Below are 15,586 nucleotides of genomic sequence, written 5' to 3' on the forward strand. Positions count from 1 at the left end.
TGATGCTAAAGCTGAAACTCCAGTACTTTGGCCACCTGATGCTAAGAGTTGACTCATTGGGAAAGACTCTGCTGCTGGGAGGGATTGGGGGCAGGAGGAGAAGGGGATGACCGAGGATGAGATGGCTGGATGGCATCACGGACTCGATGGACGTGGGTCTGAGTGAACTCTGGGAGATGGTGATGGACAGGGAGGCCTGGCGTGCTGCGATTCATGGGGTCGCAAAGAGTCGGACACGGCTGAGCGACTGACTGAGCTGGAGGGACAGCCTCTGTGGACGGGCTTTCCTGGGGGCTCAGTGCTGAAGAGTCCGCCTGCAGTGCAGGCACCTGGGCTGGAGAGAACCCCTGGAGAAGGACATGGCAGCCCAGCCAGCGCTCTTGCCTGGAGGAGCACACGGACAGCGGGGCCCACAGTCCATGGAGTCAAAAAGAGCGAGACGCGACTCAGCCATGAACAACAACAAAGCATAAAACGAGCTCCCGCGGTCGACACTGGCACCAAGAAATGGGTGAGGAAGGAGGCCCTCTCCCAGGCAGGAGAGGTACACAGAACTCAACACGGTCTCTGGAAGAGTCCTTAAGGCCCCTCCCCACCCCTGAGCTGCACTGAGGGACTTGCTGGCGTGTGGGGAGGTGACCTGCAGCAGGGGCCCCTGCAAGACGCCGAGACCCACATGGCTCAGGCGGGGCCCGGGCTCCTGTGGGATGCGCCAAGAGTGGTGCGGTCCGCTTTCAAACAGTCTCAGAGTTCTGTCGCGTTGGGTCTTTGTCGCGCTTCTTTCCCTCTCCCCAGAAGTAACTGTTTTCACTTGTGTTAAGTGAGATGATGGTTTTTCTGTGATGACCACCATTACTAAAGAACATGTTTCTATTGCTGTCGGATGGTTTTCTTTTTGACTTCCTGCGCTAGATGTTCAGAGCTTGCTGTGTTCTCGCCCCTCCTGACTACACAGGTGTGTCCTTTGCATTGCCACAGGCTCCCCATAGACAGTTATACTTAACTTGCTTAGGTCAGTCTTTACCTTTATCCGTATCCCTGTGGAAGTGCCGTAGCTGAGTCATGCGGTAAACTGCTTACTCTTCCCTCTCCAAGCTCTTGTTTTGTTCAGAGTTGATACTTGTTTTTATCTCCTTGCTCTTAACATTAGTGCCGACGTGCCCCCGGAGTCTTGAGTGTGGGTCCTTGTGTTGGGTTGCAGGGCTGTCTTCCTGGTGCTTGTGCCCTCCCCCTGCGGACCCCCCTCCCCGGGGTGCCCAAGCCCCCTCCCGTGCCGGAGCCCCCTCCCCGTGTGGACCCCCTCCCCGTGCCTGCGGAGCCCCGGTGTCCTCTGCTCTCTCGGTTTGCCTTTGTCTTGGTTGTGCACACCTCCCAGTAGCCTGAGGAGGGCTGCATGGGGGGTGACATGTTTTAAGACCTGTGACTGAAAATGTCATTCTTCTCACAGACTGAGAGTTGGCCGGCTGTAGAGTTCTGAATTGGAAATAATTTTCTTTCAGAGTGCGGAAAGCATTTGTTTATTGCCTTTTGCTCCCAGGGTTGCTCTCAGCAGTCTGCAGCTCTGGTGGTTTCGGCCTCTCCCCGGCCCCCCGGGCCCCGGTGTGTAGGACATTCCTTTGTCACCCGGTGTTTTCTTGAGCAAACAGCCCTTTGGTAAAGTCTGACCCCTAAGCCTAGAACAGCGGCTGGCGTAGAACTGGGGGCTCGATAGATGTTTACTGAGTGAAGGGCTGTTGCTGTCTTTGGGCTGGTTGGGGGCGGGGCCGGGCTGCCTGGTCTGCAGGCTGGCGGAGGCTGGGGGGTTGTCCTCCAGCGTCTCCCTGGTGTGGCCGAGCTCGGTTCTCACGTTCCCCTGCCAGGCTTCATTGGACCTGGCAGTCTTCCTCAGTTGAGAGCCCCGAGCTAATATCGTACCAGATTGTCCACTCTAAATTGTCCCATTCCCGTCGTTCCTAGCAGGAGTTAGTTGTAACTCTGAAGAGCTCTCTTCTTATCCCTGGTGTCTTAGAGAAAGTGAGAAACCACTCTTGTCATAAAGGGCAAGTTACGTTACAGAACAAATGGAAAGAAACAGTGAGCTGCAGGGTGTGGTGTGGGCTGTTTTCTGCTGTGCGTGTCACCTCTCAGATTAGTTCAGAGCAGAGGTGAAGGAGCGGAGTGTGCAGGTCAGTGTTTTGGTGTACTCAAAAATGTCTCTGTGCTGGTTACCTGGCTGGTCATCGCTTTCAGCTACTGTCGAGGCCCAGAGCCTCGCCCTGCCCGTGTTACATGAAGTGGGTGCGCTGCTGACGGCGGTGAGGCGGTTGCCTTGTCCGTCTCGTTTCAGGGTTGAGTGTGCAGTGACCTAGTCCCTTCCTTCTTAGTGAAGGGCCTGTGTTTTGGTTTCCTGTGTTTCCCAGGGGCAGGGCAGCCTTTCAAAAGGAGAACCTGTGTTTTTCAAGTGGCATTTTAAAAAGAAGTAAGAATTATTTTTAGGTTACAGAATGCTCCAGGCAGGATTTAGTTGAGGGTCTGAATGTGGAGATAAGCTAGATTCTTATTACTTCTCAATTTCTGACCATAGTGTGGTCAGACGAGTAAATGATTGCAATAAATCCTTGGACATGAGACTGGTGGTGTGTATGTGTGTGTGATTTACTGAAGTACAGTTGGTTTACAGACACACACACACTTCTCCACTGTGTGTGTCACAGGATGCTGAACGCAGTCCCCTGTGCTGTACCGGAGCGCCTTGCTGTTTATCCATTATTCTGTGTATAATCGTTTGCGTCCGCTAATCCTGAACTCCCATCCCCTGCCTCCCCCAGCCGCCTGACAGCCACAAGTCTGTTCTGCGCGGCTGCTGAGACCCCTCTGTATTAGAACTGCCCATCAAAGCTGTTATACTGGATCTTCCCTGGTGGCCCAGTGGTTACGATTGTGCTCTGCAATGCAGGGGACCCAGGCTTGGTCCTTGGTTGGGGAACTAAGTATTCCCTAACTCATGCCATGGGGCACCTAAGCCTGCAAACCACAACTCGAGAGTCAGTGTGCCACAAGGAAAGAGCTGCTGTGCCACAGCTAAGACCCGATGCAGCCAAATAAATAAGTATTTTAAAAAAAACTGTTACATGCACTATTGGATAAAAATTACAAAGATCGAATCAATGTTTCAAGTAATGGAAACAAAAATAGTTCTAAAGTCAAATAAAACTTATGCTTTAGGATTATCTTTGTCTTCATTATTTTACTTAGCGACTGTATCATTTGCAGTGAGAGTAGAGAATTTGTTGGGGACTTGAATTCTGAGAGTTGGAAGTTAGTAATAATAGCTTTGCCTGTTGAACTGTGGATTTAAGAGTTTTGATATGAAGAAGGGCTTCTTGTGTTTTAGGAACTTAATTAAGATGTTAGATTTCTCAGGTTCTGCCTTGGAGATCGTGCAGTTAAGTATTTAGTTCCGTTGCTTTCCCAGAGGAATCATGGGACTTTAAAGAGTTCTCTTTTTGGAAATAAAAGCACAGTAAACAATTGCACAGTGAGAGACTTTACTTTTTGGGCTCCAAAATCACTGCAGATGGTGACTGCAGCCATGAAATTAAGACGCTTGCTCTTTGGAAGAAAAGTTATGACCAGCCTAGACAGCATTTTATAAAGCAGAGACATTACTTTGCCAACAAAGGTCCATCTAGTCAAAGGTATGGTTTTTCCAGTAGTCATGTGTGGATGTGAGAGTTGGACTATAAAGAAAGCTGGGCACCAAAGAATTGATGGTTTTGAACTGTGGTGTTAGAGAAGACCCTTCAGAGTCTCTTGGACCGCAAGGAGATCCAACCAGTCCCTCCTAAAGGAAATCAGTCCTGAATATTTATTGGAAGAACTGATGCTGAAGCTGAAACTCCAATACTTTGGCCAGCTGATGTGAAGAACTGACTCACTGGAAAAGCCCCTGATGCTGGGGAAAATTGAAGGCGAGAGGAGAACGGGACAACAGAGGATGAGATGGCTGAATGTTATCACCAACTCAATGGACATGAGTTTGAGCAAGCTTTTGGAGTTGATGATGTACAGGGAAGCCTGGCGTGCTGCAGTCCATGGGGTCACAAAGAGTTGGACGGGACTGAGCGACTGAACTGAAACAATTTCACGTGGTTAATTAGAATAGCCTGAGGCCAGATGTTGTGTGTGTCACTGAGGGGAAGGGGAGGGGAGTATTTCTGAGCCCTTAACCACGTCCCAGGTCAAGTGTGTATCCGTGCCACTTGACATCGGAGTGAGATCGAGGCTCCGGTTGACAACGCAGGTGCGCGGAAGCAGGGTGTCTGATTGGACTTGGATGCGTTGGCCCTGAAGCTCGTCCCCGGGTGCCTGTGAGCAGTGCCAGGCCTGTGCTGGCCGAGTCCTCCTCCCGCGTAGTCTCCTCAGGGCACACTCCTCAGCAGGGCTGGAGGGAGGGCTGACAAAGAGGGTGTCTGAGATCGCCTGGACGCCAGTGGTTTTACCTTTTAGACGCCTCTGTGTCCTCTGCCTTACATCTTTGAGCTCTTCACTGTGATGGTCTGCAAAATAGTATTTGCTCAGAAAGGTGGTTTCCAGATCAGTCTTTAGCGGCAGATTTTTATTTTTTGGCTGCGTCGTGTGTCATCACGGGATCTTCGTTCCCTGACCAGGCACTGGACCCAGGCAGTGACAGCAAAGAACCCTGGCCACCAGGGAACCCCCTCAGAGCTTCTTAGTTGCATAGACTCTCACCAGTCTTGTTTTCTAGCTCTCTGCTGTTATTCATAGGGCGCTCTTTACCTTCACCTGTGTGTGTATAGATCTTTGCCTAAATTTTATTCTGGATTCTTGTGGGTTTTTTTTTTTTTTTTAACTTTTAATTCTTTATTCAGTATGGAATTTATTTTAGTGTATAGTGAGGGTAGGAATGCACCTTCTTTCCTCCTAGATAGACAGTGGCCTCATGTTATTTTTTTATATACCCTACCTTTGGTTATAATGGCCTGGCTTGCAGATGAGAGAGATACTGAACAGACTAAGTCCAGGCGCCACTGTGTGCTCTCCTGTGATGAAGCAGCGAGCAGGGCTGTGTCCATGTGATGGTGACCCTGACGGGAAGTATGGAGCTGCTGGGATAAAGGCGTGTGCCTGAGGAGTAGCGTGAGGTATGAGCTGGGGAGATGGGCAGTTTGGGGAGTCTTGTTCTTGTAACACAGTATTTGAAAAGTTATCTTCTGGATGAGGCAGTGAAGGTATTCTGTGTTTATTGTAGAGGGCAGAGGTTGGCTCAGTGGGTAGAAGTTACAAGGGGCGGTGGTATCAACGTAGCAGAAGGACTCACTTCCTAACTGAACTCTGGAGCAGTCTACCACGGAACTGCCCAGCAAAGCGCCGAGCTGTAGGCCTGTGTCTGCAGGCCTGGTGGGGTCATTTGTCAGGGGCGTTCCTGACACCTCCGCTCCCGGGAGGGGTGGTGCTGAGTCCTGCGTGGCTGTTCTCTGGCCACTGTCCTCAGTGCCTCGCCTGCCCCCCCTCCATGCACCAGAGCCTGCAGGGCCCTGCCCCCCCTCCATCACCAGAGCCTGCAGGGCCCTGCCCCTCCTCCATGCACCAGAGCCTGCAGGGGCCTGCACCCCCTCCATGCACCAGGGCCTGCAGGGCCCTGCCCCTCCTCCATGCACCAGAGCCTGCAGGGGCCTGCACCCCCTCCATGCACCAGAGCCTGCAGGGGCCTGCACCCCCTCCATGCACCAGAGCCTGCAGGGCCCTGCCCCTCCTCCATGCACCAGGGCCTGCAGGGCCCTGCCCCTCCTCCATGCACCAGGGCCTGCAGGGGCCTGCACCCCCTCCATGCACCAGAGCCTGCAGGGCCCTGCACCCCCTCCATGCACCAGAGCCTGCAGGGCCCTGCACCCCCTCCATGCACCAGAGCCTGCAGGGGCCTGCCCCCCCTCCATGCACCAGGGCCTGCAGGGGCCTGCCCCCCCTCCATGCACCAGAGCCTGCAGGGCCCTGCCCCTCCTCCATGCACCAGAGCCTGCAGGGGCAGTCTGCCACCCACAGCACCCAGGAGGGTTGGGCTTTGCCATGGTGTGGGGACGGCTTGTGGCAGAGCCAGGCCTCGGGCTGCCCACTGCACCGTGAGAACTGTGGGCCCAGGAGTGTTTGGACTCTATGCTTAATTTTCTTTTAAGAGTTTTAAAAAAACCTGCCTTAAGTGAGTTTTTTGGGGGGCTGGGGTGTGTGTGTGTGCACGCACGCCTGCATGTGTCCACGTGACACTTGTGCTCATTATTCTTGTGTGTGGTTAAAACTGTTAACAGGAGTGTGTGAGCACGCAGTGCCCTGTGGCTGGCTTTGTTACATGTCCCTTAAGGAATTAAAGTTGGGTTTCTTTAAGTGGATTTACTCAATTGAGGCATCTCCTTAATTAAAGTGGCCATTCTTTTCTTTCTGTTTTGTTTTTTTGCATTTTTGTTTTCTTCCTGTAGTAACGTCTACCTTGTGTGGTTTTCCTACTTTCATGTAAACACTGTGTTCCCCTTTCTCTTTTTCGTGAACTAGACTGTTCCCCCTTCCCTTTTCAGCCACTGCTACAACCTGTAGAGGTGCGACACTGCCCCTCCTTAGACCCCGACATGGCTTTCTGGGGAGAGGCCGGGCACCTGAGGCCGTCGCGGGCTGGGAAGTGAGCGCAGTGGGTCTGTGTGTGCCCCCAGTGTCAGTGAGGGGCGTCTCTGGCCTCTGCTCCTGCCCCACCCCTGTTCCTGCTGTTAGAGCGCAGGGGTCTTCGCGCCTCACTCCCGAATCCTGGAACGCCTGGTCTGTATTCCCTGCCTCCACACTGCTCCCTGGGAGTGCCCGTGGTGAAGACTCTGCTTCCACTGTTGTGCCTGAGTTAAGTCCCTGCTTGGGAACTGAAAGTGAAGTGTGTCCAACTCTTTGCGACCCCGTGGACTGTAGCCCACCAGGCTCCTCTGTCCATGGGATTTTCCAGGCAATAGTACTGGAGTGGATCGCGGTTTCCACCTCCAGGGGATCTTCCCAACCCAGGGATTGAACCTGGGTCTCCCGCATTGTAGACAGACGCTTTACTGTCTGACCCACCAGGGAACTGAGATCCTGCCAAAAAGCCCTTTCCCTGTACCTGGCATCTAGCAGTCCATGCATTCACAGGGTGGTCTGTGGGCACAGGAGCTGTCGTGGGTGGCGTGCACCCGGCGGGCCACAGGGTCGAGCCCTTCTGCCTTATAGAGAGCGCTCACATCCACAGGGACGTAAGATAACGAGAGAACAGAGATTCTGGCGTCGCAGGTGCTCTGCGGGAAGTCACCCTGACACAGTGGATTCTGATTTCCATCCCTGTCACTCTCCTGAACAGGCTTTCCTGATGGTCCCTGTTTATGGCCTTAAAACAAATGAATTATAGGGTTTAAAGGCAGACAGTGAAAGCTAAGAGACGGTAGAAGAAAGAGCCGCTGCTTCGTTCGCTTCGCTGACGTCGTGTCGTGCTGTGCCCTTCTTGTTTAATTGTTTGCCTTCTCGGCTGTGCTGGGTCTTGGCTGCTGCCGGTGGGTTTTCTCTGGTCGCAGTGTCTGAGCTGCTCGTGCTGCGGCTCCCGGCTCTAGAGCGGGCGCTCAGTCGTGGCCCACGGGTTCAGTTCTGCAGCCTGTGGACGCTGTGTCCCCCAGGTTGGCAGGCAGATGCGTATCCACTGGACCACCAGGGACGTCCCCTCCGGAGTCTTCCCAGCTCTGGTCACGCTGCGTCTCCCATGTCCCCAGGCTGCGGTCAGGCGCAGTCCTCTTGCCACTCTGGTTGCTCTGCGTTCCTTTGCTGGTTTCTCTTTTTGTAGCCATGACTCCTTCTCAAGGTTTTATCTGGTAAATATGTGATGGAATTTACTGACCCTCTGCATTTCATTAGGGAGAAAACAGCTGGTAAACATTCAAGGGAAAGTTTGTTCACTGAGGCCATGTGTCTTGGAAACGCCACGTGGATGCTCTGCTGCTTTTAATGCTTGTCATTACTGTCATTTCTGTAAAAGAAAATTCAGACACAAGCCAGAAAAGTAATTAATTCGGCCTGCAAAGGAAAAACCAGAAACAGTGTAGATATAGTATTTCAAGGGAACAAATCATAATATTCTTAGTTTTCACCTGTTAAAATGTCGATGTAAAAGTCTTCATATGTGTCCTTTGCTAAAGGTGTAACATAAATGGAGCCTGTAATGAGATGTCCAGCTCTTCTCTTTCTCCATTCTAGAATGCATGACGACATGTCCACAATGGTGTACATGAAGGAGGACAAGTTGGAGAAGCTCACGCAGGATGAAATTATTTCCAAGACAAAGCAAGTGATCCAGGGGCTGGAAGCTCTGAAGAATGAGCATAATTCCATTTTGCAAAGTTTACTGGAGACACTAAAGTGTTTGAAGAAAGATGACGAAAGTAATCTGGTGGAGGAGAAATCAAACATGATCCGAAAGTCACTGGAGATGTTGGAGCTTGGCCTGAGTGAGGCCCAGGTATGGCCTCATGACATGACCATGAACTTGCCAGTCTGGGAAGATGGAGACTTTGTTTGAAATATGAGGTTTAAACTAGAGGGCAGATACTCACAGGATAATCGAAATCAGCTTATATGTGGGTTGTGTATGCTAGGCAAATGATGATTGATTTGGGCATGCCTCAGTTTTAAAAAGTAGAGTGGAAAATTGTTCGTGTCAGTTAGGGTTTGATTCGGCTGCACAGAAAGCAAAAGCAGCGGCTCAAATGTCGAGTCGAGTGTAGACTACATAACCGAGGTGGGCCGTCCCTTTCCAGGAGCGGGCGGGGACGCCCCTCAGCGACACTGGGGACACACAGACAGGCCGCACTCGCTTTCCAGCCCGCGACCGCCTCAGGTGCCCTGCCTCTCCCCAGAAAGCCGCGCACGGCGCCAGCAGCTGCTCGGTCGTGTCTGTACAGACCAGCCCCCAGCTGAGCCCAGGCTCTAGGGCTGCGTGGCTGTCGGGTCCCTGCCCCTGCTGTCCTGCACGCCAGCCCGCCCGTCTCGTGGGCCAAGACAGAGTCCGGCTGCAGCCATGTGACTGTCCTGGGGCTGCGAAGGGCGCAGGAAGGTCGTGCCTCCCTCTGCTTCCTTGCACTGTGCCCGGCACTCTGCTTACATTTCACTGACTCCACGGGCTCATCTAGTTGTGAGGGACACTGGGGAATGGTGCCTCTCCCCTTGAACTCCCAGGTTCCTGAGCCGAGGGAAGCGGGATGAGAGAGAGTCAGCCCGCAGCTCGCTGTCTGTGAGTGGGAACCTCCTTGGTCAGGCTGGCAGATGTTGGCGTTAACAGGAGGAGGAGGAAAGAGCCCCCTATCCTAGACTTCCAGGTTTTAGACCTGGGAGGGTGATAAGAAGGCAGGGCTGGTAGACAGACTGCAGAGGACAGACTGACCGAAGCTAGCCTTCCTCCACAGCCCTTGTCCTCCCAGGAGCTTGTCTCTGCTCCAGGCAGGCCCTTCCCTGAGGCCCATCAGTGTACCTCCGCAGAGCCCAGCGGGCACCTCCGCCTGCGAGTGCATCAGGGCGCCCTGGCTCTCACTGTGGCCACAGAGCCTCCGTCCCTTCCCTTGCCCCGTCACCAGTCCACTCCGCACATGTATCTGGTGTGTGTGCATGGCATTTGCTCACGGCAAAGAAACTCTCTTGGCACCACCTGGATAAAAAGTGAGCACGGCTTCATCCGAACAGCAGCTGCCTGCCCATCGCCCAGTCCATTAGAGCTGCCTCCAGGCAGAAACAGTTGGAATTGGTTTGTAGATGTTCTGAGCACGCCAGGGTTCTTTTTTTCTTTTCTTTCAAGAGAGGAGGAAGAGGCGTTTAATTCAGCTGTTGTTTCAGTCAGATCCGGCCGCTAGAACAGAATGCCATCAGGCCAGGGCTTCAGCAGTGGACGCTTGTTTTCCACAGCTCTGGAGGCTGGAGTCCGGAGTCAGGGGGTCACATGGTCCACAGCTCTGGAGGCTGGAGTCCGGAGTCAGGGGGTCACATGGTGGCCTCTGGTGGGAGCCCTCTTGCTGGCTTGCCAATGGAGCCCTCCGTGCTGCGTCTTCAGCCGGCTGGGGAGCGGGGTGGGCAGCGAGGCAGAGGCAGGGAGAGAGAGGAGCGTGTGCCGTTCTTGGCCATGCCCTGCACGTGGCCGGAGAGTGAAGGGTGGGAGTAGTCAACGGCCAGCTGTGCTTGTGCGTGCTCTGGAGCGTGCGTCTGCGAGGGCAGCTGGAGCTGCAGCCCCAGGGTGCTGCTGGAGGTGGGAGGTGGCGCTTGTTAGGCTGAGCGCCGCAGTGCCATCAGCGTCTCTGTCGGTCCAGGTCATGATGGCGCTGTCAAACCACCTGAACGCCGTGGAGTCGGAGAAGCAGAAGCTGCGTGCACAGGTGCGGCGTCTGTGCCAGGAGAACCAGTGGCTGCGGGATGAGCTGGCCAACACTCAGCAGAAGCTGCAGAAGAGCGAGCAGTCTGTGGCTCAGCTGGAGGAAGAGAAGAAGCATCTGGAATTCATGAATCAGCTGAAAAAGTACGACGACGACATCTCTCCTTCGGTGAGTGGTCCCACAGGAGTGCGGGAGTGACGGTGGCGCCTTCCCGCCGCCCTGCTTGTAGTGGAGCCGGCCGTGGTTCCTTCCCCTCCAGAGCCTGCGTGAAACACGACCGGGGTTAAGGGTCCTGGGGCTGAGTCCCTGGGCGAGTCGTATACGTTCTCTTTGGAGTACTTTTCTCATACGTGTGTTTTTTGAACAGTGGTCAGAAAATGTAAAAGTGCTTGGTAAATACAAAATAAATGCAGAGAGGAGCCATGGCCTTCGGGGAGGGCTGTCCCGGCCTGAGATCTGCTGGGCGCCCCGGCGCTTGCCGTCGGCTCCCTGCCCAGCCCGCCGCTGGACGTGCCGTCAGCAGTGCCCGTCCAGCCCCCTGTCGTCCGGGCTTGAAATGCCTCTGTGGCCTGTGGTGGATCCTGGCTTTGTCTTTGAGACGCCCCCTCCCCCAGGACACCGCCTGCTCCTTCTGCTCGCTCGCTCGTGCGTCTGCCTTGGCCTGTCTTGGGGTTCCTGGAATGTGAGGGCTCCCTAGGGTCTTGGTCCTTTTCTCCTTCTCTTGGTGCTCTCTGGATGTTCATCCCAGTCTCTGTTACTGTTGTTTCTGATTCAGTTAACTTTTTAGACGAGTAACCTTTTTTATTTTGGAATGATGTTAGATTCACAGAAAAGTTGAAATGGTCCTGTGAAGAGAATCCCCATATACTCTTCACTCGCTTTCCCTGGGCTGGGAAGGTCCCCTGGAGAAGGAGATAGCACCATTCCAGTGTTCTTGCCTGGAAAATCCCATGGACGGAGGAGCCTGGTGGGCTGCGGCCCACGGGCCACAGAGCGTCGGGTGCGACTGAGCGCCTCCACTCTCACTCTCCTCCTGCTGCGTCCCGTGTCTCCCAGCACATGTCTGAGCTGACTCTGGCCGTGTGTCTCCAGAGAGCAGCAGGCTGCACACCTCAGACAGCAGATGCTTGTCTCTCCTGCTCCTGGAAGCTGGAAATCCGAGACTGTGCAGGGTGACAGCTTTGTTGGAGTCTTGGTGAGGGCCTTCCTCCTGGTGTGTCGCCACACGGCCTCGTTGGTGCTCGTCTCCTCCTGTTGCTGTCACGGCACTGGTGTTATCACGGGGGCCCCGCCCTCAGGCCTGCATCTGATCCACGTTACCCTTGGATATCATCATGTTGAGCTTTAGGGCTTCAGCGTATCAGTTTGGCGGGGCGGGGGTGGGGGGGAACAGACGTTCCGTCTGTAGCAGTGCCTGTGTTAAAAGCAAAACAGTGCTGTTGCCGCGTTGCTGTGGACGAAACTACAGCCTTTGTTTGAGTTCCCCTGTCCCTCGTTAGTGTCCCTTTTCCTCTCTAGGATCCGGTCCTGGCTGCCACGCTGTGTTCAGAGCTGAGATTTGCTTACTGTCTGTATAGTTCTGGTGTGATCTCTCTGTGATCTGTGTGCCGCTGAGAGGCCTGCGTCTGTGTCTCCAGTCCGAGCCCACGTCCCCTCTGTTAGAGTAGTCTGCATTGCCCCAGCAGACCTGCACTCACTCTGTGTCTTAGCCCGGGCTGCCGTGCAAAATGCCACGGGCTGGGTGGCTTAGAGCACAGACCACGGGTTCTGCCATAGGTCTGGAAGCGGGGAGTCAGAGGTGAGGGTGCCGCAGGGCTGGTTTCTGGGGGACTCTTGCCCGCTTTCAGACAGCTGCCCTCTCACTGCCCTCACACCGTGCGGTGGGCGCACAGGGCAGGGGAGCTCGCACTGGTGTCTCAGGGCCCAGCACCAGGGCCTCAGCCTGGTGGTGTTTCTAACCAGTTCCCTCCCAGAACCCCGTCTCCACACGCGTCACATGGGGTTGCGGCTTCACCGTGACCTGGGCCGTGGTTAGTCCAAAGCGCCCTATTTCATTAAACCTGCTGTACTTCTCTCTTGCATCTCTTAAGTCAGGAGCAGCTGATGTTTCGATTTAAAAAACACCCTCCTGTAGGCTGTTGTGCCAATAAGAAGAGAGTAGTTGATTCACCTGGAAAACGAGGTAGCGCTGAGCAGTGGAAGGCTGTCTCTCAGATTCAGAGACGTTTACAACTTTCTAATTTGGAAACATGTCTGGCATGGAGAAGAGATGCAGTAAGCCAGCCCCGCCTCCCCTTTCAGGGTGCGCCCGTGATGCCTTCCTGCCCTGTCCCTGCTCCTCCTCGCACTGCTGGTGCATCTCCCTGGCCTGAGGGGTTTCCTGTGGGGGCCAGGGCCACACCCGGGAGGCTGAGCAGGCCGCTGCGCCTCCTCTCCTCTGCAGCCCAGACTCCACTTCGCCCATGATCTCTGCAGAGGCCTTGGTGGCGTTTCCCACTCGTCCCAGGATCCCGCTCAGGACCACTCACTGCACGTAGTGGTCACGGCCCTTCAGTCGTCTTTCATCTGGAACAGGTCCTTTCACGGGGAGAGGAAAGTCTTTTACGACACCGGTATTCCTGAAGAATGTAGGCCAGTTACGTCACGCGTTGTTCCTCACGTGTGTGTTTGGGTTTGTGTCCTGGTCGGGAGTGTTGGAATGCGACGTGTGCCCCTCAGGATGTCCCCTCTGGAGGAGCCTGCTGTCCGCCTGTGCCAGGGTGATGCCGAGTTCTTACCTGCTTGATCTGCTGTCCGTTCACCCCATCGTCTGGTCGCTGTCTCTGCCTGAGGGCTCCTCTCTTGGGGACCCGGTCACAGGCTGTCACACGGCTCCTAGGGGTCCTGTGTGGTGCTGGGTGGGGAGGGGGTGTCCAGCCTGCCAGTTCCACAGTCTTCAGAGATTCGCCATTTTAATCACTTCCCTCCAAATAAGATGAGAAAGCGCTCCTTGCTCTTTGCACTTCCTGGGGCCCGGGTGGCGACTCAGGCACAGAGGTGCCTGCGTGGTCTGTTTGTGGCTCCAGCCTGCACGGGTGCTTTGAGTTCAGGTCAGCAGGCTTCCCACTGCTCTTTCCTAGACCAATGGATAAAGCAAACTGTGGCTAATCCTAGATATGATCTGGAAAGAGAACTGTCTTTTCTGTTTTTAATTAAAATGAAATTTATGTCAAAGATATCCAGTGTAGCTGTTATAATATTCGTGAAACTAATACTGTCCTGGGTTGGTTTCATAGGAGGACAAAGACGCTGATTCCACCAAGGAACCTTTGGATGACCTCTTCCCAAATGATGACGACGACCCTGGTCAAGGAAGTGAGTTGGGAGTGGTGGGTGAGTGGTGGCCAGTGGGCGGGAGGTGGCCTCTCCTCTTGGGGGTAATTGCTGTTATTAGTGGGTGCTGGCGTGCTTGTAGCCTGCCTTGCAAGAGCGCGAACATACACCCAGACTGCCTCGCAGGTCGCCCTCTCTGAGATACAGTCGCGGGCTCAGCCGGCCCCTAGTAAAGGGGCGTGTGCTGCCAGCTCCCCCCGGGATCTGGGTTCTCTGCGCGCGGAGGAGGGGGTTTTTCCTGGGGCTGCGGCAGCCTCGCTCCGCAGGGTGGGTGTGCGGAACCCCGGCCCGACAGCCTGCAAAGGAAGCTCTGGCCGGTGTCCCGGGCGGCCTCCCTGCGTCTGAACTGGCCTTTCTCCGCAGTTCAGCAGCAGCACAGCAGCGCAGCGGCGGCCGCGCAGCAGGGCGGCTACGAGATCCCCGCGCGGCTGCGCACCCTGCACAACCTGGTGATCCAGTACGCCTCGCAGGGGCGCTACGAGGTGGCTGTGCCCCTCTGCAAGCAGGCCCTGGAGGACCTGGAGAAGACCTCGGGCCACGACCACCCCGACGTGGCCACTATGCTCAACATCCTGGCGCTGGTGTACAGGCTAGTAGTCTCGTCTTTTCCTCTTCACCCCACCCAGACGGCGCTTCCAGTGAGCTTGCCCCGAGGGTGTGCTTCCATAAATTGCTCTGAGCTGCTTCTCCAGCCTGACCGTCCAGTTGTCTTCAGAACAGTCAGGGGTTCAGTTCAGAACACGGAGCTGCTGCCTGGCAGGAGGTCGCCCTGTAGAGCGGACGCTGCTTGGGACGCCCAGGCCAGCCTTCTTCCATCGGGCCACCCTAGACTGGTGGTTATTTTTCCCCTCAGTACTTGGCGTACCAGGCTCCCTTTGCCCAGAACAGCCTCCCACTCCTCCTGCCTGGCCCCCGACCTCTCTGATCCCCATCAGCCCTCCTTCCTGACTCCAGGGCTCCACGCACCCGTCCGCTGTTGGCCCTGTAACCCTCGGCCCCGCCTCTCTCATAGCTCCTGCTCTGTGCTTGGCATCCTCGTTTGAATTTTGTCGTCTCTTCTTCTGGAATCCTGATTCTTTGACGTTAAGGACCAGGTTGTCTCGTCTCTGCCTTGAGTTACACCCTTGAGCGTGTTTCCTAACTCAGAAGCCCTTGGTGAACTTGCTGAATGGAGTTCAGTAGTTTGCCTGTGGCCCTGGGCAGCGGTCCACCAGAGCCCTTTGCTGAACTGAGCTGAGAGGGAGCGGGTCGGTGAGTGGGGGCCTGTGGAGGGGCAGTCACTCCCGGGACGGCTGGTCTGTGGTGGCTGCTCCGCATGGCGGATCTCAGGGAGCTGCACCCTGTTCCTTCCTTGATTGTTTACAGTTCAGCAGGCATTTTTGAGACCCAAGTGTGTGTAAAACTTTGGGCTGGTTCTTGTGAAGCTGCACAGATGAATGCATAGCACCTGTTCTCAAGGAGAAGCAGGATACTGGACTGGAAGTCAAGTGGCCACTAGACTGAAGGTGTTGTCCGGAGCCCTTAGCTTTTCTGAGCCTCAGGAGGGTTGCAGGGGTTATGAAATGTGACGTTACCTGGCAGTGTGAAGTAGATAGCATTCCCTAGATGTTTCTAAAGGAACTTAGCCCCTTGTTTAGAGAATAGGCTGGTTATGTTCGTGTGTAATTACAGAGGCAAGGAGACTGTCATCAGTAGACTAGCACAGGCGTCGGGATCCCACGGCAGCCCAGGGCTCAGTTCTCAGTGGTTCCACTGCCGGGGCCCACGTTCAGTCCTTGGTCGGGGAACCAAGATCTTGCAAGCGTTGCAGC

At 54.9% G+C, this 15,586-nt stretch overlaps 1 protein-coding gene across 18 annotated transcripts in view; it reads left to right on the forward strand.

The window, feature by feature from the left end:
- Positions 1–15,586, forward strand: part of KLC1 (kinesin light chain 1) — a 68,938-nt gene that overhangs the window by 18,613 nt on the left and 34,739 nt on the right. For 17 of the 18 annotated variants that reach the window (XR_006056941.2, XR_009597153.1, XR_009597152.1 and 14 more), the window contains 4 exons: positions 8,245–8,506; positions 10,341–10,571; positions 13,679–13,757; positions 14,139–14,364. Coding sequence is in view for 14 of the 18 variants with exons in the window: in XM_060401487.1 (XP_060257470.1) it covers positions 8,245–8,506; positions 10,341–10,571; positions 13,679–13,757; positions 14,139–14,364 (798 nt within the window). In the remaining 4 variants the exon portion in view is untranslated. Of the gene's footprint in view, positions 1–4,993; positions 5,145–8,244; positions 8,507–10,340; positions 10,572–13,678; positions 13,758–14,138; positions 14,365–15,586 lie in introns of all 18 variants that reach the window. The other variant, XM_060401491.1, reaches the window with a different exon arrangement.

The sequence above is a fragment of the Ovis aries genome, chromosome 18, assembly GCF_016772045.2.
Source record: "Ovis aries strain OAR_USU_Benz2616 breed Rambouillet chromosome 18, ARS-UI_Ramb_v3.0, whole genome shotgun sequence".
NCBI classification, from domain to species: Eukaryota; Metazoa; Chordata; class Mammalia; order Artiodactyla; family Bovidae; genus Ovis; species Ovis aries.